At 37.1% G+C, this 24,638-nt stretch overlaps 1 protein-coding gene across 9 annotated transcripts in view; it reads left to right on the top strand.

The window, feature by feature from the left end:
- Window positions 1-24,638, top strand: part of FERMT2 (fermitin family member 2) — a 77,292-nt gene that overhangs the window by 26,745 nt on the left and 25,909 nt on the right. For all 9 annotated transcript variants that reach the window (XM_036010117.1, XM_036010115.1, XM_036010114.1 and 6 more), the window contains exons 3-4: window positions 8,349-8,582; window positions 19,274-19,408. In XM_036010117.1, the coding sequence (XP_035866010.1) occupies window positions 8,349-8,582; window positions 19,274-19,408 (369 nt within the window). The remainder of the gene's footprint in view (window positions 1-8,348; window positions 8,583-19,273; window positions 19,409-24,638) is intronic.

The following is a 24,638-nucleotide window of genomic DNA, read 5'->3' as shown; positions in this document are numbered from 1 at the left end:
ATCATAATTAAAATGCCAAAGGTTAAAGATACAAAGAGAATCTTAAGAACGGCAAGAGAAAAGCAGTTAGCTACCTAGAGGAGAGTTCCCATAAGATTGTCAGCTGATTTCTGAAAAGAAACTTTGCAAGCTAGAAGGGATTGCACAGTCATGAGAGGCAGGGACCTACAGCCAAGATTACTCTACCCAGCAAAGCTATCACTTGATTTGATTCTAAAATCAAAGGGCAGATAAAGAGCTTCCCAGACAAGGAAAAACTAAAGGAGTTCATTATCACCAAATCATTATTACATGAAGTATTAAAGGGACTTAAGATAAAGAAGATCAAAACTATGAACAATAAAATGGCAATATATACATATCTGGCAACAATTGAATCTAAAATACTAAGCAAACAAGAACAACAAGAAACAGAATCATGGATACAGAGAACATTTTGATGGTTGCCAGATGATACAGGGGGTGTAGGAATGGGTGAAGAGGTGAAAGGATTAAGAAGTACAAATAGGTAGTTACAGAATAGCCATGGGATGTAAAGTACAGTGTAGGAAGTAGAGTAGCCAAGGAATGTACATGCATGACCCATGACATGTACAGTGGTGTGAGGATTGCCTGAGAGAGTGGAGGGATGCAAAGGGGGAAAAACTGGGACAACTGTAATAGCATAATCAGTAAATATAATATTAAAAAAAAGTATTTCAAAGGTTTAAATTATTTAAGAATGCTCACCCAAGGATATGTTTATTGATTTGAGAGAGAGAGAAACATCAATGTGAGGTAAACATTGATTGGTTGCCTCCTGTATGCATCCCGACACAACCTCAGTATGTGCCCTGACTAGGGATCAAACCTGCAACCTTTTGGTGCTGGGGGCAAAGGACAATGTTCCAACCAACTTAGCCACTGGGGCAGGGTTCAAAGCTTTATATTATGCAAATGAAAAAAATATCTATATCTATTCCTTTATAAATGCTAATACCACACAAGAAAAATACTATGTTACTAATCGGTAGCATTTTCTTTTGCTTGTCATTATTTATTCATAATTACTTATGGATGTCCATGTTCCTTTTAGAGACAGCATGTTTTTATGTTTCCAGTTAGTCTTTAACCAGAGAAATAGGTAAATGCACAATATGGTTTGACTTGCCACTGGTGAGACGAGCAGTGGTGTAATGTACTAGGTAACTTAAGTACTTTCAGGGGCTATTGCATTAAGATATATTATATATTGCTTTCCACACACACAAACATTTTGTGCAGTTACATATTTTTGATGTGTACTTGGTTCTTATGTTTGCCTAGGTGAATGATTCTCAGTTGGTAAAACATCATTTTTCTCAGGATTTTGGTCAATGTATAAAATTCATTTTTGCTACTTCTGAGTAGAAATATTTCTGTGATATCCCAAGTGGAGCTATTTGTAGGACTTGATGTGGAGATACTGTTAACTTGAAAATAAGATACACAGTGTAATAAAAATACTCACCAAAGAAGTATTTTTCTAAAAGGTGAGAAAATATTGTCTTGCAGATTGAACAGAGCTCAAATCAAGTCTTAGAAAGTTTTGAAGTGACACTATGACACAGTGACTCTCTTCTAAGGGATAGTCAGTCACATTAAGGAATGAAAATCGTAAATATCTTTTAACCTTAACAGGGTCATTCCAATCACTGTTTAAGTAATCCCATTATATCTTTCCCTTCTTAAGAAAATTAAAAATGCCTCTTGGACTTGCTATTCCTTTCTGCCCATCTACCATCTTTATTCTCCCCACCATAAAAAAAGTACTCAGGAAAATTGCTCTGTTCCTTATTACTGCCCAACCATTGTAATTCAAACTTTCGTTTCCGCTCCCACCTTAACTTTATGCATGGTCTTATTTTCACTCTTGTACATCCCTGCCCCTTAAAATTCTTCTACATCATCAGTGATTTTGAAACCTATATCATTCCCCTGCTTAAAACCAAAGTAGTTTGGGCTCAGCCAAGGCATTAATATATTTGGAAAGTTGCTTAGGCAATACTAATGTGAAATAGGCTGAAAACCTCTGCTCTAGTGGCTTCTGCCGTACTCATCATAAAATCTAGACAACTTCGACCTACAGGGCTCCTGCCTTGCTCTCTGATGCCATCTCCTGTTTTCTTCACCTCCTCCACTTTGGTCATACTGGCTTTCTTCAAAGATGATGGTGTTTTGTTGTTCTCATCACTATCCCTAGCACTAGAACTGTGTGCCTACTATTGAACATAGTATCAGTTCAATAGATATTTGTTGATTAATGAATATTTTACAGACACTGTTCTTGTTCTCTAGTAGTGATTACCCTATAATAAATGCTGTTAGGTTGCTAGCATTTCTCGTCTCCAAGAATGCTACCAAAAATTCTGTTTGAACATGTCACAGGCCCCCACAGTCGAACTATTCCTTCTTCCAGCACTATCTACTTCTTTTGCTGTCAGAATGCCTGCTTTTCCTTATTTCTCTCTTGGTATGTGCACCATTGACACTTCTGATCTTTTCTGGTGTCCTGTGTCTGCTTTTATTTTGTGTAGTTTTTCGTTCTTGTATTGCTATCCACTATTTTCTGTGGGTAAAAAGGACTGGTCTTACCAGTGTTGTCAGTCACTAAGAGATTCTCTTTCCTTCTGTGGGTAAATACAGTACTCATAGGATTTCTAGTACATCTTTGGATTGCATGCCCTTCCTGTCTAATTATTCTTGTTGGATGCAGGTGGCTGCTCCTTTAGTGTGAAACGGCAAGATGGAATTTATGGGGAGGGACAGACTTTAAAAGGGAAGATGGACACTGGCTGGTGTGGCTCAGTGGATTGAGTGCCAGCCTGAGAACCAAAGGGTTGCTGGTTCGATTCCTAGTCAGGGCACATAGCTGGGGTTGGGGCCAGGTCCCCAGTGGGGGGCGCATGAGAGGCAACCACACATTGATGTTTCTCTCCCTCTCTCTTTCCCTTTCCTTCTCTAAAAATAAATAAATAAAATCTTTAAAAAAAATAAAAGGGAAGATGGGCAACAGGGGAGGTATATGTTTCTGAGGTCAGAGTTTGAAGCCTAACTGATGCAAAAATGAATTTTTATTGAATCAGGGGCCCACAAAGGTTTTTTTTGTAAAAGTCCAATTAGTAAATATTTTGGGCTTTATGTGTTCTTAGGTCTCTGTCACAGCTACTGTACCCTGCTATTGTACTACAGAAGCAACTATAGACAAATGAGTGTGGCCATGTTCCATGAAACTACTTATGAACACTGAAATTTGACTTTGATCTAAAAATTATATGAATAATCTTTTGTTTTATTCCCTGAGGCATTGTGATGTATCAGAAATACGTAGTTAATCATTCAGAAGATCAAAATATATTTCTCACTTACATTTGGTCTTCCATAATTGCTGGGTCTCAGCTCCTGAGAGCTGAGAATTTCTTAAGTTAGGAGGTGTCTTTGTTATGTTAATGAGTGACCTTGGGAAAGCACCTGTGGATGGTGGCTGACTGTGTGGAGAACCAGCCATGTAGAAGGTTGGAATTTTAGTTTCACTTGTAGTTGACGTACAATATTATATTAGTTTCAGGTGTACATCATGGTGATTAGACATTCTTTAGGTATATTTTATTGATTATGCTATTACAGTTGCCCCATTTTTTTCTCCCTTTCATTCCCCTCCACCCTGCACCCCGCTCCCACCAGCGTTCCCCCTGCCCTTAGTTATGTCCATGGGTAGAACTTAGTTCTTTAGCTTCTATATTTCCTATACTGTTCTTAACCTCCTTCTATTTTATACCTATCATTTATGCTTCTTATTCCCTGTACCTTCTTCCCCATTCCTCCACTTCCTCCCCCCTGCTGATAACCCTCCATGTGATCTCCATCTCTGTGATTCTGTTCCTGTTCTAGTTGTTTGTTTTTGTTTTTGTTTTAGGTTCAGTTGTTAATAGTTGTGAGTTTGTTGTCATTTTATTGTTTGTCTTTTTTATCTTCTTTTCTTAGATAAGTCCCTTTAACGTTTCATATAATAAGGACTTGGTGATGATGAACTTCTTTAACTTCACCTTATCTGGGAAGCACTTTATCTGCTCTTCCATTCTAAATGAAAGCTTTGCTGGATAGAGTAATCTTGGATATAGGTCCTTGCCTTTCATGACTTGGAATACTTCTTTCCAGCCCCTTCTTACCTGTAAGGTTTGAGAAATCTGCTGGTAGTCCTCTTCTTTTTCTTGTTTTTTTTTTTTTTTTTTTTACGATTTTGTTTATTTACTTCTAGAGACAGGGGAAGGTGGGGAGAAAGAGAGGGAGAGAAACATCAATGTGTGGTTGCCTCTCACGCTCCCCGCACTGCGGTCCTGGCCAGCAACCCAGGCACCCCTGGGATGCTGACTGGGAATTGAACTGGTGACTCAATCAGTTGAGCCACATCAGCCAGAGCTATGGGAACTCCTTTGTAGGTAACTGCCTCCTTTTTCTCTTGTTGCTTCTAGGATTCTCTCCTTAATTTTAATCTTGGGTAATGTAATTATGATGTGCCTTAGTGTGTACTTCCTTGGGTCCAACTTTTTTGGGACTCTCTGAGCTTCCTGGAAGTCTGTTTCGTTTGCCAGATTAGGGAAGTTCTCCTTCACTGTTTTTTCAAATAAGTTTTCAACTGCTTGCTCTCCACTTCTTCTTCTGGCACTCCTATGATTCCATTGTTGGAACATTTAAAGTTGTCCTGGAGGTTCCTAAGCTTCTTCTCATTTGTTTGAATTCTTGTTTCTTTATTCTGTTCTATTTGAATGTTTATTTTTTCTTTCTGCTCCAAACTGTTGATTTGAGTACTTATTTCCTTCTCTTCAACTGTTGGTTCCCTGTATATTTTTCTTTATTTCACTTTGTCCTCTATTTTGCAACCATAATAATCATTTCTGTGAGCATCCTGATTCCCAGTGTTTTAAACTCTACATTTGATAGGTTGGCTATCTCTTCATCACTTAGTTCTGTTTTGGGGCCTTTGATCTGTTATTTCATTTGGGCAAGATTTCTTTGTCTTGGCATGTCTGTAATGTTGTAAGAGGTGGAGCCTTAGGTATTCGCCAGGGTGAGGCAACCCATGTTGCTGCATAGTGGTGCTGTATATAGGGGAGGAGTCCTAGAGGGAACAATGCCACTTGTTTGGCTCTGGGCTGGCTTTCAGTTACTTCCCCTGTTACCCAGAAGCAAATTGGGCTCTCCTGGTGCTGATTCCTGGGTGGGTGGGTTTGTGTATGTTCTAGGATCCTGGGAATTTCTCCCGCGGCTGCAACTCCACAGGTTCTTACAGCCAGAGGTTTTGAAGCTTTGCCCCCCGCCCCGGCCCCCCTGGAACCCTGGGGGACCACCCAGCCTGCCAGCCGGCCGCCTCACCCACCCAGTCCTCCAGCTGCTGCTTTGCCACGCGCCCTCTCTGCCCTTGCTGCCCACTTCCGCCCCTCCTACCAGTCTGGCTGAATGTTTCTTCTTTAACTCCTTGGTTGTTGGATTTTTATACAGTTTGATTTTCTGGCAGTTCTTATTTTTTTGGTTTTTGTTGTTGTCCTCCTTTTGGTTGTTCAAGGAAGCAAAGTGTATCTACCTACACCTCTCTCTTGGCTGGAAGTCTTGATTAGACATTTATGTAAGTGAGAAAGTGAAGGGTTGGAACTTTTGATACCACCCCCTGATCTCCAGGAGGGGTGAGGGGCTGGAAATAGATTTAATCAATCATGACTATGTAATAAAGTGTTTAAGTTAAAAGGATGGGTTTGGAAAACTTCAAGTTGCTGGACACGTGGAAATGAAAGGAGAGGGACATGCCTGTGGAGGGCATGAAGCTCTGTACCCCTTCCCACATACATACCATGCCCTGTGCATCTCTTGCATCTGGCTGTTCCTTAGTTATATCCTTTTACAATAAGCCAGTGATGTCGTATTTACTGTGTTTCTCTGAGTACTATGAGGCATTCTAACAATTAATCAAGCCCAAGGAGAGGGTGATGGGAACCTCTTATAACCAGTGGTTCAGAGGTACAGGTGACAACCTGAACTTGGCAGTTGGCATTTTGAGTTGGAGTGGGTCATTGCTACCTCCAACCTGTAGTTAGTAGTCCAGAAGTACAGGTAACCTGGGCTTACATCCAGTGTTTTGAGGTGTGTTTGGCAGGGGAAGGGATGAAGCAGTCTTGTAGGACTGAACTCTTAACCTGTGGATTCTGATCCTATTTCCTGGTAGGTATCAGGTAGATGCTACCAGGAGATAGCATCAGAATCCAGTTATAAAAACCATTCTTAGCTGGTGGGCCACACAAAATGAGGCAGAAGGCAGGATTTGACCCTGGGGCCATGCATAGTAATGGCATCCTTACGTAATTTTGACTTGAGAAGTCCAGTTCTTGACCAGTAGTCCTTTTCACAGTCCACATTGTAGAGGCTGTTTTTAAACTTTAAACTTTTGGTGTTGGTGACAAATGACCTCTTCGGGAAGTTTACCTGTAACTTATTCCAAAGAGCTTACTCAGCTCCTTTTGTTGGTGTCTTTGCCTTTGTGTTTTAGCACCTTCCTGCTGGGCCACATTTGAGACTTGCCATTATTATGGCTTTACAGTATTGCTTTTTGTCCTGAAACCACTGTAAAACAGTACAGTTTTGTCTGTCTGAATAAACATTTCTTTCAAGTTTATAACGTGTTATTGAGGCCCTCTCCCCTACCACAGTTCACTGGCTGCTGTAGTGTGCAGATCCTGAGGTCTTCTCTGCTTAAGCACTAGGGTCTCTTAGTTTGCTCTGCCTGACTGTGGGTGGTCAGCCCCATGCATGGCAGGAAGTGCTGGTAATTTAATGGCCCTGGGAGCAACTCTCAACCAAGGAAATGGATAGATACCCTGGCTTTCTCTTTCCTCACTGGGACAATTTTAAGGCATGTTCTACATGATTATTCAAAGGGTCTCTAGCAGGAGTGAATTCCAGTATCCACAGCTGTTAATAAACCCTTAATAGAACTTTCTTTCCATGACTCACTTTTTCTAATCCCCTCAAGTGTGCTTCCTGGTTCTCCTGTCCCCCAGATAAGCTCTTTGCACCGAAGTTCTTACCTCAGGTTTGCCTTTTGGGGGAACCCAAATGATTTAACTCAGTGTTTACCAACTACTACTACTCCTACTACTGTTACTGCTAACACTACTACTACTTCTTATCATCATCATCATCATCATCATCATCATCATCACAGAGCACAGCTTTTTCCCTCCCTTCTGCCCCTACTGGAAGTACATGTGATGTGATGTCGCTTCCTTAATGGTTGAATCAGTACCCGAGTACCACAGAAGTGACTGGACTGAAGTGTTGGAAAGAAAGTATTTCATACCTACCTACTGTTAATTCAGTTCAGCTTTGCCTAACTGTAGTGGTTACTGTCATTCTTTGCAAGAGTTACTGTATTTTTCAAACTATAAGATGCACCCCTCCCCATTTGGAAGTCATAATGGTTGTTAATGCTGCTGTTGAGTTCTGTTTACATTTACATTGGTGAAATATTTATGTTATTAAATATTTTACCACGTTTTTTGCTTCAAACAAATTTTCCCTATTTTCTTCTGAAACCTAGGTGCATCTTATGGTTGGAAAAATACTGTGTCTTTTCCTGTCCTGGGCTATCTATGCTTTTTTTTTTTAAGATTTTATTTTAATTTATTTTTAGGAAGGGGAAGAGAGGGAGAGAAACATTGATTGGTTGCTTCTTGCAGGTCCCCTGCATGTTTTTTTCCATGCAAACAACTGTGTGTATCTGGGACCTTGTGTGGGGTGGGATGTAGGTGTTTCTTGTTTTTTTGTTTTTTTCTCTTAGGTTATAGTGTTACTCATGGGTGTTTTTCCCCCTTGGTCTATTTCACTTAAGCTGTTGGTTTTTGTTCACTCTGGTGCCGTATCTTTTCACCCCTCCTTACTCACCTTAACACGCTTCTGTAGCCTGACAAACCTCAGCCTTCTTACCTACTTTATTATCAGAATGTTGTCCACTTCATTATTTATCCTTTAGATTTCTGCCCCCAGGCTTGTCTTTGTTCTTCAGATGGCTGCAGAGAATACTCTGTCACCCATGAGTTCCCACATTGTACTTAATTCAGGCATTATTAGTGTTCTTGTGTATTTTGCCTTAGCTACTTCATAGCCTTCCAGGGCGGGAGGGTGTTCCCTTGGCTTTTTAGTATTTCTTTTGTATCTATCACATAACGGGCACTTAGTATTTAATTGTTTGTATAACAATTATTTAGTTTTCTGCTTTTAATTTCTCTCAGTGTAGTTGGGATGATTTTTAAGTGTTTTATTTGTTCATTTTTTTTAAATAGACGTAAAAAAAGATTGGTCTGACCACGCTCTCTGGTGGGAAAAGAAGAGAACTTGGCTTCTTAAGACTCACTGGACCTTGGATAAGTACGGCATTCAGGCAGATGCTAAGCTTCAGTTCACCCCCCAGCACAAACTGCTTCGCCTGCAACTTCCCAACATGAAGTATGTGAAAGTGAAAGTGAATTTTTCTGATAGAGTCTTCAAAGCTGTTTCTGACATCTGTAAGACTTTTAGTAAGTATTACATGAATTCTTCATGAAAGTATGAGTTATATGATGTATGTATAATATGACTGATCACTGACATTTATCTCAAGAAATAGGGCTTAGGTTAAGCTCTGTGTGTTCATGTGTATATTTGAAATTTTTACTTTGTTCTTTAAATTTTTTATATTACTTTAAGGTAAGAAGTATTGGGTTAAGGTGGAACAGGAGGAATCTAGTAGAGATTCTTTCCTTACTAGAAGTACATCAGGTATTTATTGTTGTATAATACTTCATTCTGATGACATATTTTTATGGGAAGGAGAAGAGAACAAGAAGGAAACAGGTATTATTTTCAGAGGGATGTAGTTTTTGCAGTGTTTCCTTCACATATAAATCACTACTGGATTTTAGTGATTCAGGAAGATTATGTCACTTCCTTCATTAAAGGCCTGACACAGCTTCTAAGGAAATGACCATGAGTGTTGTCTTCCTTAGCCAGTCTACAATTTGAACACTCTTGCAGCGATTCTATCCATGCTCTCTGAAAAAGAGATGTGGATTAATTTTGGCTCACCCAGTTGTGTCATGTGACTGGAAGTATTCAACTGTCAGAGAAAATGTGAACTGTTGTCTTTACCACTAGTATATAACTCTATTGTGCTGTAGATTAGGGCAGCAGTTTTCATCCGATGCACCACAAGAACTTTTAAAACATGCAGTGCCTCACTATTCAGTCAGGGATACTGACCTCTTTTCCCTTAGATTGTCAGATAAAAAAATGACAACACAATAGTAGTTGTCCAGGTGAATGAATCAAAGCTAAACCTAATTCTACCTACTTTTGGGGGCGGGGGGGGGGGCAGATTAGCAAAAAATATATTTTTGGTGTGCCACAGAATTGTACTAGCCAGTTTATGTATGTCATGACATGAAAAAGTTTGAAAATTTCTAGATTGAGGGAAATACAGGTAGATTGACACAACTATTTTGATCTAATGACTCTGAAATAATAATGGTTCTCATGTTAAACAGAATTTTAAGGAAAAATTTAAATACAGAAAATTTCAGGTAATTTAATATTTGATATCATTTTGTCAAACTGGTAAGTCAGTAATATAGGTGAAGTTCTTCAGTTACATTCTCTTAATTTTCTTCAAAAAGCAACTGTCATTAATTTAGTGTGTATCCTCCCAGTGCTTTTAAAATACATCAACACACACATATATTCATATCTATGTATGATTATATACCCCAAAATAATATATGTTACTTCCATTGCTGTGTTACTTCTATTGAACGTGGGTGCAGGAACTTCTCTTGAGTGTTTAAGTGAGAAGTGGAATTGTTTTAAGTGGATACATAATTTATTTCACAGTCTGTCAAATTGCTCTCCCAAGTGGTTGTACCAATTTACATTCCAACCCTCAATGTATAAAAGCCCCTCATTCCAAATCATCACTAACACTTGAGTTGTCAGTTTTTAGTGTTTGCTTCTCTGAGCAAAAAAAATACAGACAATTTCATTTTAGTTTATAAACTTAAGTATGTTTTTATATCTTTACTGGTCATCTAATCTGTTTCTTCTATTTTGAATTGCCTGTTTAGTAATGCTCTATTCTTCTTGCCCACCCCCAGTCCTGGGCATCACTAATTTCTTTACTGTTTCTGTAGTTTTGCCTTTTCCAACATGTCTTTCAGTTGGAATCATAGAGTTTATAGCCTTTTCAGATTGGTTACTTTCATTTAATAATAGGCATTTAGCATTTAAGTTTTCTCCATGTCTTTACATGGCTTAACAGCTCATTCTTTCTGGTACTAAAAAATATTTCATTGTCTAGATGTACCACAGTTTATACATTCTCCTGTTGAAGGACATCTTGGTTGTTTCCAAGTTACTTAAGTGTAAATACAGCTGCTGTAAACATCCATGTGCAGGATTTTGTGTGGACATAATAGGAATTTTCAGCTCCTTTGGGTAAATACTAAGGAATGTAATTGTTGGATCAGATGGTAAGAATGTGTTTAGTTTTGTAGGAAACTACCAAACTGTCTTCCAAAGTTGTACCATTTCGTATTTATACCAGCAATGAACAAGAGTTCCTGTTGCTCTAAATTGTTACCAATTGGCCAGTATCGATCAGTATTGATAGTGGTCTGCATTGTGGCCATTCTAATAAATGGGGGGTGGTGTCTCATTTTAATTTGCAATTCCCTAATGACATATGACGTGGAGCATCTTTTCATAGGCTCCTTTGCTCTCTGTACATCTTCCTTTGTGAGGTCTGGTAAGGTCTTTGGCCTATTTTTTAATCAGGTTTTTTGTTGTCTTACTGTTGAATTTTAAAAGTTCTTTATATATTTTGGATAACAGTCCTTTATCAGATATGTCTTTTGCAGATATTTTTTCCCAGTCTGTGGCTTGTCTTTTCATTACCTTTGACAGTTTCTTTCACGGAGCAGAAATTAATTTTAATGAGCTTCATCTTATCAGATACTTTTTTTTGGATTATGCTTTTCTTATATCTTAAAAAGTCATTGCCAACCCCAAGGCCATCTAGATTTTTTCCTATGTTATCATCTAGGGGTTTTATAGTTTTCCATTTTATATTTAGACCTGTAATACATTTCGAGTTAATTTTTGTGAAAGGGAAAAGTCTGGGTCTTTTTGCATGTAGTGATGTCCAGTTTTTTAAAAAATTCTGTTAGAGTTGGCAGTTTCTTACAGAGTTAAACATTGTCTTACCATATGATTCAGCAATTATGTTCTTAGGTATTCACCCAACTGAGTGAAATCATAGGGTTTTTAGCTGTTCTTCACTTAGCATAATATTCTCAAGGTCCATCCATATTGTCACTCATAGTTATTTCTATTTTTTACTTTTCTTTTTTTCCCCTTTGTGGTAAGGGATCATATTTCCCACCTCCTTTATGCCTGGTAATTTTGATTGAATACTGGACTCTATTACATTTTTCATTGTTGGTGGCTGGATTTCTTTTTAAGTATTGTTTGCTAGTTTTTCTGGTCAATGTTCAGATTAGTTGGAATCACTTGGATCCTGCTTTTAAGCTGTGTTAGGGTAGGTCTAGAAGTGCCTTTAGTCTAGGGCTGATTTCCTTCTGGGGATTCTTCTCTGTACCTGTGTGCAAGGAGGCCTTTCTCTCACAAATGCACAGATTACTATTCAGCCAGATTCCAGCAGTTAAGTGCAGATCTCCACAGCTCTCCGTGGAGCTACCTTCTCTTCAGTACTCTGACCCATAAGTTCCAGCTATTTCTTGGCCTCCCTGAACTCTGTCTCAGATCTCTCAAATCAGTAAGATAAGGCTCTGTTTGCGTCCCCCACCCCTCACTGCACTGCTACTGGGCTGTAAGCTGGTACACTCAAAGGGCTTGTCCAGGTCTTTTTTTTTTTCTCTCTCTCTTCTCTTATGCTGCTTGTCTAATATCTGAAAACCTTTCTTTTCCTTTCTTATCAGTTAATTAATGCAGGAGGGTAAATCAAGTCCCTGTACTCCATCTTAGTTCAGACTCTCCATTTTTTATTTATCCTTGATATTTTTTCCTAGCCATATACCTTTTTTTGGAAGTCATCATTTGCTCACTGAAACACTATTTATAATAATAATACCATTTCTTTCAGAGACATTCAAATTGAACATGTTCAAAACTGAGCTCATAGTATTCCTTACTAAATCTCTGTGCTCCCTCCTCCCCTACTCTGTCAGTTAGAAGTTTCCATAGCAGCAAAATGTACCACCATTCCAGATAACACATACTAGAAACTTGGGAGTCATTCTTAGCATCGCCTCCTCATCTGTATATTATCAGTCACCTAGCAGTGTTAATTTTGCCTCCCAAGATATATCTTGAATCTTTTCACATCTTTCCACCTCTGCCACTTCTCAGCTAGACCACATCACCATCCTTAGATTCAACAACATCCCAGACAGTCTCCTTTATCCATCCTTGTTTGTTCCAATACATTCTTGACATAGTAAGCAGGAGCATTAAAAAAAAAATTTATCAAAGCAATAGATGCAGAGTTAAAGTTAAAAAGGCATTCCCCTAATCACATTTCCTACCACTTTTCCTTTTTTTTAGTGTTTCTGATATTTAGTTACATTATTTAAATAATGTGCTTATACTGTTATTTCTAGATTTACTAGTTTTAGATATTTGTTCATTTCTTTTTACTCAGCTTTCCCCCCTTTTATAACTATTGTAATTTTTGGCTAAATTGGTACCATTGTTTACATTTTAACAAGGTAAATATTTTTACTTCCTGAACCAAAGTGTATACTTTTACTTACCCTTTCTCATATGCCTTTTTGTTTACCATTTGCTAGTTTTCAACCAATATCTCTTGCTGATTGTTCTACATGATCAAATACATAATCTGATGATAATCTCTCACCTCCCTGCTTTTTTCCTGGAGATACTCTGAAGCCTCTTCATCCTGCTCCAGTAATCTGGGGTGGATGTTTTCTAGGCCAAGGTGCACAGTCACCCCAGGACTTCCTTCACCTTTGTCCAAAGAGATTGTCCTCTCTCTCGACTTTGATCATTTTTGGTGGGCTATGTCCTCCATCACTGTACTAAGAAAAAGGTGAATGGGATGTGAGTTTTTGAGATGTTATATTTGAAAATGTCTTCATTTTGACCTTCAGTAGAATCGTTGGGTTGAAAATTATTTACCCCCAGAATTGGGAAGTCATTGTTCAGTTGTATTTTAGCTTCCAGTGTTGCTATTAGTAATTCTGATAGTGTTCTTAAATTTTATTTTCATCTTTTCTTTGTAGACCGCTTTTTTCTCTCTGGAAATTTACAGGATCTTTTTCCTGCCATTTAAAATTTCACAGTAATGTGACCCAATTCTCCCCCTCCTTTGTTTTCTCCGTTCTTTCTGCTACTGGTAATTAGACTTTGTTCTTGGATCGATCCTGTTACCTGACTTTATTTCTCTTCTATTATATTTTTACAATTATGGATATCAGTTTTAATTTTCAGTATATTTTTATCTGGATATTTGTTACCCAGGTATTCATGAACACATCTCAGATTTGTAGGCTTTATTTAAATTAGCCACAACAAAATAGTAAAAAAAAGAAGAAGAAAGTCAAGGACTCCCCATAGATATGATTATCTTACCTTTCTGAGAATTGTAATTAATTTTTGTTTTATTCTTTTGTTCTCTGTATTAGTTCTGTTTCCCTTAGTTCTTTTTCTTTTTCTTTTCATTTGGCTTCTTATATGTTAGAATCTCTGAGTTTTCCATGGCTGCCATAACAAATTACTATAAACTTAGCAGCCTAAAACACAAATTTATTATCTCACAGTTTCTGTAGGTTAAAAGTTACAGCACAGCATGGCTGAGCTGGTTCCTATGGTTAATGTTTTATGAGGCTGAAATTAAGGTGTCTTTGAGGCTGTGTTTCTTCCTAAAGGCTCTGAGAAAGAATTCCATGCAGTAGAATTTGGTTCCATGTGGTTGTAGGACTGAAGTTCCCTTTGGTTTGTCTGCCAGAGGTGATTCTCAGCTTCTATAGGCCCTGAATCCTTGGCTTGTGGTCCCCTTCCTCCATCTTCAAAGCCAGCAACAGCACACCCGTCCTTCTTAGTCTTTGAATCTGTCTGACCTTTCCCTCTGTCCCATCTCTCATCTGCCTTTCTCTTCTTCCTTTTCTATTTGGAAGGAAGGCCTCATGTGATTTCACTAGACCTACCCAAACAATCCAGGATGTTCTCCCTAAAACCCCTCGATTAATAACTTTAATTCCATTTGCAAATCCTCTTCACAGCAGTTCCTTGATCAGTGAGTGTATGACTGTACACTCAGGGACAGGGATTTTAAGGGGATCGCTCTAGAATTCTTACCACAGAGGCCTTTCTCAAATGTCTGTCAGTTGTTGCCCTAGGAAGCTTTGCATTGAACAGGGTTCAGCTTGTCACCTCGCTGTGGAGTATTCTCCCGACATGGGCAGTGATGGCATTTAAAACTGTAGGTGCACTGAGAGTTATTTAGCATGGTCACACTAATGTGCAGCTCATAAACCACTAGGTCTCTTAGAATGTTGAATCTGTTTCTTTTCAAAGTAGTTGAAAAAATGATGATTTGATTTTATTAATTAGATAATATGGCTCAAAAGATATACCTGAAATAGCTTAAGAGTTTCTGAATCTACATAATCAGCAATTAGTGCTAATGCATCAAACCCCAAAAATTACATGTGAGGATCAATGGGTTAACTTCTTTATACCTTGGATATATAAGAATGAAGAAAATACTTGCTTTTTAATTATATAACTTTAGGTTAAGGATATGCTGGCCTATTTTTAACTTTAAAAAGAAACCAGCTATAGGTAGAAACTTTTGAGAAAGTAATACAGTTTAAGAAATAGTTATTTTTAACTTGACTTCTGCTGTTTAGTCCTTAAGATGTACTTACTCCAAATATATTAGTAATTAAAAAGTGGTTATGTTCATGTACTGCCTGGTAAGCTCTCTGTTCAGGACAGTTTTTCTGGTAATTCTATTTTTATGTTTCAAAAAATACCCCCCAGAGATATCCTGTAAAATACAGAAAACAAAAACTTAATGTGTATCAGAGTGTTCCTAATGGTCATATATAAGGCACATATGGACAGAGCCAAAGGGGGGTAGGATCAAGGGTGGGAGGTGGGTGGGGTGAGGGCAACTGTACTTGAACAACAGTAAAAAAGGGGAGTGTTCCTAATGGTAAAATTCAAATAACCAAGAGAGAAACAAACAAAGAAACCCATATAGCTATTCAAAGATTTTTTTGGACTTCTTTTTTAAACATGGGATAAAGTATATATAAAAAAATTTTTAAAGATTTTGTTGTATTTATTTTTAGAGAGGGAAGGGAGGGAGGTGGGGGGGAGAGAGAGAGACAGAGACACATCAGTGTGGGGTTGCTGGGGGTCATGGCCTGCAACCCAGGCATGTGCCCTGACTGGGAATCGAACCTGCGACGCTTTGGTTCGCAGCCCGCGCTCAATCCACTGAGCTACGCCAGCCAGGGCCGTATATAAAAATTTTTTAAAGTCCTAAATTGTTTGCAGTAATTTTCACTGTTAATTTTTTACATGCAAATTAACTTTGATTTGAAGAAATATAATAGAAAAATGAGCAAAAGAAGGAAATGTGTGTGTGTGTGTGTGTGTGTCTGAAAAATCCTTGAGGAAATGTACATGACTACTAATCAAAGAAATGTAAAATAAAACAAGGAGATGAATGTACTATTTTTCAAATAAGCAAGTTTTAAAAAATAACATGCCCATCCTGTTCACTTTTGCCCTGAAGCTATTATAACCTTTGATCTGGTAATTCTACTTCAGTAAATTCCTAAAGAAATAAAATGTGGGAAAATGTGTACATAGGTGTTTGTATAACTATTATTTGTAAGTGGCACAATATTAGAAGAATGGTTAAATTATGATATATCCACACAGTAGAATTTTATACATCTATTAACAAGATCACTTGTTTACGTAGTCATATTCCATTTTTTAAGAACGGGTTTTAAAGGTCTTGATTATTTATACTTTTTGTAATTTCCAAATTATTGCGTATTTTTTAAAGTTAAAGCAAAGCATTAATACCTAATACTTAAAGTACTTGTTATGTGCCTGCCCTGTTCAAGGAACTTTTCCCGTGTGAATCATTTAATTTCCACTGCAGGCTCCTGAGTTGCACTATTCACACTGTGCAGATGAGGAAACTCAGACACTGACAGGTTGAGTAGCTTGCCCAAAGTCGCACAGCTACTAAGTAGTGGAGTTGACATTTAAATCCAGGTGGTTTGGCTATGTGCTTCTTCTACCTTTGAGCCCTGCAGCAATATGGTCTATCCTAGTTTCAGGTTCCCTACAAACAAAAAGCTTTCTGAATTTATAATACTGGATTCAACTAGTGGATACTGTGGGCTTCAGAAGGTACAAACTGCCAGGTATAAAACTTTGAACTAGTGACCTAGCAGTCTCTAGCCTTAGTTATGCAGTGATTTGTATTTTGCTGTCCATTCGATTCATATTCTGACATACAGTGTGGTGCTGTCAGACGTTACGATGTTTAGACCCAGGGCTTCTCCCTTCTTCTTTCTCTCCCCTTGGCTCTTCCTCTCTTTACGTTTTTTAATAATTAACTTTATTTTGGTATAATAATTTTGGGAAAAAATAAATTGAACCTATTTAAAATTCACAGTGTGATGAATTTTGATAGATGTTTACATCTGTGAAACTACCATAATGAGGATACAGAGCATTTCCATCAGCCCTGAAACTGTAGCCAGACAACCATCAATCTGCTCTGTCACTATAGATTTGTCGTCATTTCTTTTAATTTTATGAATGGAATCATATAGTATATACCCTTATACCCTTTTCTAACTGGCTTCTCGCACTTGGTGCAGTGGTTTGGTTTAGGTATACATATGTTATTGTATGTATCGGTAGTTTGCTGCTTTTTACTGATGAGTTGTGTTCCATTGTGTGAGTATTCCACTGCCATGGAAATACTTTATCTATTCAGCTTATTCCAGTTTGGGCTTTTACACATGAAGCCCATATTACAAATGTGTTTTCCATGTTCTAGAGTAAATAACTAGGAGTGAGTGTTTGAGTTGTATATGTTTAAATTTATAATAAATTGCTGGGGGTGGAGCAGGAGCTGGGTGGAGGTAGGCAAAGTGGGAGGTAATGGGGGATATCTGTAATAGTATCAACAATGAATAAATTGCCCCCCCCCCCAAAAGGCTCATTTCACATTCTCACCAGCTGGGTGTGAGAGTTCTAGTTCCACCTCTGCATCCTCACCAGTACAGGCTAACCGTCTTATAATAATGTTGGCTACTCTGGTGCATGTATAATGCTATTTCATGTTTTTAATTTGTATTTCCTGACCAGTAATGTTGGGCATCTCTGCATGTGTTGTTGCTTAACCATTCTGTGTACTCTTTGGCAAAGTGCTTGTCCAAATTTTTACCACATTGGTCTGTATGTGTTCTTTTTATTTTGGATATAAGTCCTTTGTCAGATAATATGTATGTATATGTTTTGTGAAAATTTAATCCTAGTATATGGCTTGACTTTTTGTTATCTCAACAGTATCGTTTCAAAGAGTAAGTTTTTCGTTTTGGCTTTTTTAAAAAAAAATAATAAAGGGCAGGTTTTTATGTGAGTTGTGTGTCTTATATAAGAAATCTTTGTCTACTTATATTTTCTTTTAGGTCTGTGATACATTTAGAATTAATTTTTGCATATTGTGTTAGGTGAAGGCTATTGTTTTTTTTTTTAAATATGACCCTTGTTTAGCACTGTTGAGATTTCCCTTTTTAATCGCCATGGCACCTTTGTTCAGAGAAATTGACCACGTATATATGGGCCTTCTCTGCTGTTGTCTTGATCTGTATGTCTTACAATTCAGCCAATAATTGCACCGTCTTGACTGCTGTAGTTTTTTGATGCCTTGAAATCAGGTAGTATAAGTCCTCCAACTTTATTATTCTTTTTAAAAATTGCCTTGAGTAGTCTAAGATTGTTCTGATTTCCATATAAATTTTACAGTCAACTTTAACAAAAAAGCAAGTTGGAATTTTGAATAGGATTCCATTGAGTCTTGACCTCATTTTGGGAAGAATTGACTTGTTAACAATTCTTGGGAATTCATGGAAATGGTAATATATTGGGTTGGCCCAAAAATTCATTTAATGTTTTCCATAAGATGGCTATAGTAGTACTTAGTTGTCTTTAATTTCATTCAAAACAATCTTGTTAGAGTGTATTGTGACAGCTGTCATATCAGCATGCATTTTTTAAAAAACTTACTAAAATTGGTGAATTTTTGTGTAGCCATTTTAATATTGAAGATGGAAGAAAATAAGCAACATTTCTGTCATTATGCTTTATTATTTCAAGAAAGGGAAAAACACAAGGGAAATGCAAAATGACTTGTACAGTGTATGGAGAAGGTATGTGATTGATCAAACATGTCAAAAGTGTTTTTGCAAAGTTTGGCACTGGAGATTTGTTGCTGGACAATGCTCCATGGTTGCATATACAAGTTGAAGTTAACAGCAATCATATCGAGACATTAAGTGAGGACAGTCAACATTATACCATGCGGGAGAGAGCTGACATACTTAAAATATCAAAATCCATAAAGTTATTGGTGAAAATGAAAAATGTGTCTTTTATTTCACAGAAAAAAACTAAATATACTTTTTGTCCAACCCAATATGTGATATGTAATGTAATATATACCCATTTGAACTGTCTTTAATTCCTTTGTTACTTTCATTTAACTATTTTGCCTCTAATCAGATTCTTCACATGAAAATAAATAAACACAGAAACTTGTAGCCATTTGAGACAAGGCAGAAAAGTTTGAATAAGTAAAGCTTAATTTCTTATGGTTTTTAGATTAAAATGTATAAGAATTCTGATATTTCTTTTTGTATCATAGATCATTATCTTAACACTTTGAGGTCACTGTATTTATTAGATATGAATTAAGGGTACATTAGATTTTTTAAAATGTCATATTTCAGCCTTTTGCATGGCATTAATATGTGGCAAAGCAAACACACATACACTGAAGTAAACTATAAATTCTTATTTTGAAATCAATAGATGGATTTACTGTGTGTAAAGTATTTATATTTTGTTATTCTAGTTAAATGTTTTCTTATCTTAACAGATATAAGACATCCTGAAGAACTTTCTCTCTTGAAAAAGCCCAGAGATCCAACAAAGAAAAAAAAGAAAAAGCTGGATGACCAGTCTGAAGATGAGGCACTTGAATTAGAGGGGCCTCTTATTACTCCTGGGTCAGGTGAGTCTCTCTGACTAAACAAAGGTTCAGTGTGAGAACCATGGACAGTATTCCTGTGTCTTTTTGATAGTGAATAAATGGATTATAAAGGTCAGAAGGGTCAACTTAAAAATAAAAAAACTCACCTTCAGCATCTTTTCCCTCAAGCTTGAAATTAACAGCACAGTGTGTCGGGTGAAAATCATCACGTCAGGTGTTAGTAGTTGCATCAATAAACAGGAAGGCTGGTTCTGCCCGCTCAGGAAAGGACAGTATCTTAACTGGACTCAGTTCTTCGCTTTTCTGATACTGGACAACTTTTTAGTATTTAGGTTCTTTTTTCTGTATTCTGTGAAAAAACACCACTATTTCATTAAGACATTGTACTTTTGTCAAGTTACTTAAAACCTTCTCTTTGCATATGTCAGTTCCTTTGCCCACAACCTTTTTCCTTTAATTGTTTACTCCTTTAAGGAGCTTTTTCAAATTTCCTTCCATTACCTCTCCAACCTGAGTTAGGTCTTCTAATTCAGCTTATTCCTGGATTTAAAACTTTGGATGATGATGATGGTGGTGGTGGTGGTGGTGATAATGAAAGCAAACACTTCATATTGTGCTGTTTGTCTGGAACTATTTCACACACTTCACTTGGGGAAATTCATTTAATTCTCACTACAATCCTTTGGAGTGGATTGTGTTACTCTGTTTAAAGAGTGAAGAAATTATGTCTTTGTAAGGTTAGGAATATCTAAGGTTACATGTCTTGTTCTTTTTATGTCACTACCCATGTACTAATTGCATTTGGGAGATAACAAGAAATAGGATAATCCTTACTCTTAAGTAGTTTAAAGGCTAGTTGAAAAACACAGTTACTACATTTAAGGAGGTAAGGATTCAGAAGACAAAACAATTCCAAATAGGGTATACTTAGTTTATGAGTTGGGGGAGGAAGTTTGTGAATTGGCTCTTAAATTCCAGTGGCTAGGATTCTGATGGAAAGAAAAGTCAATCCAAGCAGAAAGAATGATATTGACAAAGAACATGCTGGCTGAAGAAAGGTATAAATGTGAACAAACCAGCTGAGCCAGTTCATGGAGGCAAGACCTCCAAGGAACTTCAGGCTCACATTGGCAGGTCATTAATGCCAGACAGAAATTTAGAGTAGGGCATTGTAGAGTCATTGGTTTCTGGCTACATTTACAAAATGAACAAGTCATTATTTTAAAGGTTTTATTTATTGATTTTTAGGGAAAGAAACGTCAATGTGTGGTTGCTTCTCATGCCCCAATCCCCCACCCCCACGCCCACCAAACTGGGGACCTGGCCCAAAACCCAGGCATGTGCCCAGACAGCGAATTGAACCAGCAACCCTTTGGTTTGAAGGCTGGCACTCAATTCACTGAGCCACACCAGCCAGGGCCAAATTATTATTTTAGAAAGAATAATAATACTTCCAGTCAGTAAATATATTGAAGGGAATAATAAGAAAGGATTCCAGGTAGTGTAGAAGACTAAATATTTTTTAAATGCATTTTATTGATTTTGCTATTACACTTGTTCCAATTTTCCCCACTCTGCCCCCCTCCACCTGATTTTCCCTTCCCCTCCAGCAGTCACCCCCTTAAGTTCATGTCCATGGGTCACACATATAAGTTCTTTGGCTTCTCCATTTCGCATACTATTCTTGACATCCCCCTATTTTGTACCTACCAATTAATGCCTCTTAATCCCTGCACCTTTTCCCCATTCCTCCCTCCTCCATCCCAGCTGATAACCCTCCAATGATCTCCATATCTATGATTCTGTTCCTGTTCTGGTTGTTTGCTTAGTTTGTTTTTTTCCTTTTCCTTTTTTCTTTTGGATTTCAGTGGTTAATGTAAGTTGTGAATCTGTTACCCTCTTAATATTCATAGTTTTGATCGTTTTGATCATCTTTTTCTTAAATAAATCCCTTTAACATTTCATGTAATAATGTCTTGGTAATGATGAACTCCTTTAGCTCTACCTTGATCTTAAAAGCAGCAAGAATAAGACTATCAGCTGATTTCTTAAAAGAAACTTCGCAGGCAAGAAGGGATTGGCAAAAAGTATTCAAAGTGAGGAAAAACAAGGACCTACAACCTAGATTACTCTATCCAGCAAAGCTATCATCTAGAATAGAAAAGCATATAAAGTGCTTCCTAGACAAAAAGCCTACAGATTGAAGAGTTAAAGGAGAATAAAAGAATATGTTCATCATTAGAATAAGGTTAATTTTAAAATTTGATTTAGACATGATGATTTATATTAAAGGCATTTGATGTAGATATAATCTGCTTTCAGTTATCTTGTAGTTTATAGTTTAACTCATTTAATTCTTGTAACATAGAACTGCATAGAAAAGTATACAACTATTCATATGGAAAGTAATAATACAAGAATAAACTGTTTAATATACTCACCATTGTAAACCTACTTTTTTGCCCCACCCTATATTTATGGGGTGATTCTGGGGTGGTGGAAATCATGCAGTATTGGTCTTGGAATTACAAAGGAAAATTTTGTACAGCTTTAAGGAAAAATAACTTGAAAACAAAATGTGACAAATTTAGATGAGGGAAAGCCATTACATCTTTGGGCGAAGTATAGATTTTTTTTTAAGATTTATTTATTTTTAGAGAGGGAAGGGGGGGAGAAAGAGAGAGAGAGAAATATCAATGTGCGGTTGTTGGGGGCTGTGGCCTGCAACCCGGGCACGTGCCCTGACTGGGAATCGAACCTGCGATGCTTTGTTTCACAGCCCGCGCTCAATCCACTGAGCTATGCCAGCCAGATTTGTTTTTTATTGAGTTGTTACATTCACTAAAGTGAACAAATTTTAAATTACAAATAAGTGATTACAGGTATATACACCTGTAATCACCCAGGACACAATGTAGCATATAGCATACATAATACCATCAAAGCAGGCCTCCCACATGCCTTTTCCCAGTCATTATCCCACAGAATAACTACTTTGGCCTCTGTGACCACAGGTTAGCATTTCCTGTTGAACCTCATGAATGAATCATAGACTATGTGCTGTCTTGTTTATGCGAAGTGACTATTTTGAGTGAAGGAATTTAAAAATCGGTGTTTTAGTTATCTACATTCAAACAATTTACTTAAAAACATTTGAGGAATTCCAGCAAGTTGATATGAAACATTAAGAAAGTGCACAAAGATAGTGATATGTAGAAGATCGATAATCTGTAGAGAAGAGTCCATTGAGTGCCATACACACAAAAAGGTGCAATTAATTTTTAAAAGAAAGATGAACTATCTAGTTTGTCTGCTTTTATGATCTGTTAGGACTTTAGTCAGTTATTGGACCAAGTACTAAAAACTATGATCAGTGCCTATTATGTCAGTAACAGGTAGCAACAGTGTCATCTCAATATGTGGCATCTTTAGGACATTAGACGCTGTACAGTGCTTCACAAATGTTCCTCTGTTATAGGTGTGGTGAGGATTAGACACAATCTTCGTTTTACTGAGGAGATAAGTTTTCCTTAGTTCCCACATGCTTCTTGAATTGTGAATATCTCTGTATACATAGTCAATAAAAATGTATTCAATAAATAATAACTATTATTTAATACACACATTATTTTTCATTTGAGCCTCACAATATCCCTGCGGTTTTAGTGGTATCATACCTGTTTTACTTATAAGGAAAGAATACCTCACAAGGATTAAGTAATTTGTCCAAGATCTCAAAGTTAGTAAGGGGCAGAGCTAGAATTCAAATCCATGTCTGTCTGGCTCAAACAGTCACGTCTGTTATGTGACATTCATCTATCCAATTATATTTAAAGTAAATACTTTGTGAATTCTAATAGGATCATTTGATAAAATATTAATGTGTAAATTGTAACCCAGTAGGGCTAACTTTAAAAAGTAATGTTTTAAGAGATAAAAGATCATTAGTGAATGAATGATTCTCAGACGTTAGCCAAGCTCTTTCATAGAATTATGATAAAATTCTGTGAGTCTTTAAAGACCTTGCTTACCTGGCATTGGTCAGGCGGCACATTCTTCAGTGTTTTGTCACTTCCTGACTGTAACCAGGTAAATATCTAATTTGCAATTATCTATTGGAAGGAACCAACTGAACTAGTCTGGTCCCAAGTCTGTGGAAAACAAGTTTTTTTAAAAAAATTAATTTTACAATACAGTTCTGATTTACAAATTACTAATTTTTGGATGTGTTATGTAGTTAGAAGTACAAAATTATTTCATTAGAAACTTTCTTAAAAATCTTGAACGCAGGAAAGTTCTGGGTCCTAAAATAATACATACAGGAAATAATCAGTACTCACTTGCTTGGCACTGTCAGGAAAATCACTTACACAGGATGCCGTTTTTTAACTAGAACTTGCTGTTTTAAGCATCAAAACATTAAAAAAAGTTCTTTATAAAAGTAACACAAGCACATAGTAAAAATTCAGATATTATAAAACTATATATTCATTTTTGTTCACAATGAAAGTGAGAGTGTATAAAAGTGAGACTTGTGTTAAACACGGTTATAATTTGTGTTTTCCACACAGTGATGCATACTAATTAATGACTTTATATCTTTTTAATTTCATAAGTCACACTTTAATACAGTCTCACTGTAAAGAATTCAACTAGGACAGAAAATTTACTAAATGAATGTGAAAATTCTACTTCATCAACTTTCTTGCTACTCCCTCTCAGTTTCTTGATTGATGTGTATAACTATGTTGTAAACAGTTGCAGTGCAACTTTCTAGTCAGTACCTTTTCCTTGTTTGTGTATGAGGTTTGTCCAGAAGGTATACAGCAATGCAATGTGAAAAATAGAGACATTTATTGAAGAAGATACAAAATACCAGAAACATTGTAGATAGGACAGTGATGCCTCAGTCCCTTTTCAAGTAGGCACCTTGGGACCTCACACAGGTCTTCTGGTTGCTATCAGCTACCCCATTATATTTCCCTGATCTCCTCGAAGGTCTGAAATCTCTTCCCTTAGAAAAGGGATCTTAGTTTTGGGAAAAGCCAGAAGTTGCAGGGCTCCAACTCTGGGTTGTAAAGGGGGCTGAGTCTCTTGGGTGATTTCATGTTTCGCCAAAAAACTACCTGATGTGATGCCCGAGTGGCTGTGTTGTCATGATGAAGCTGTCAATCACCAGTTGCCCATAGCTGTGGCCTTCTGAGTCATCCCAATAGTTTCCACAGAGGAATATTCAAGCTTAACGCAAAAT

This window comes from Phyllostomus discolor, chromosome 1 (assembly GCF_004126475.2).
Source record: "Phyllostomus discolor isolate MPI-MPIP mPhyDis1 chromosome 1, mPhyDis1.pri.v3, whole genome shotgun sequence".
Taxonomy (NCBI): Eukaryota; Metazoa; Chordata; class Mammalia; order Chiroptera; family Phyllostomidae; genus Phyllostomus; species Phyllostomus discolor.
This window is presented reverse-complemented; position numbering and strand designations above follow the sequence as displayed.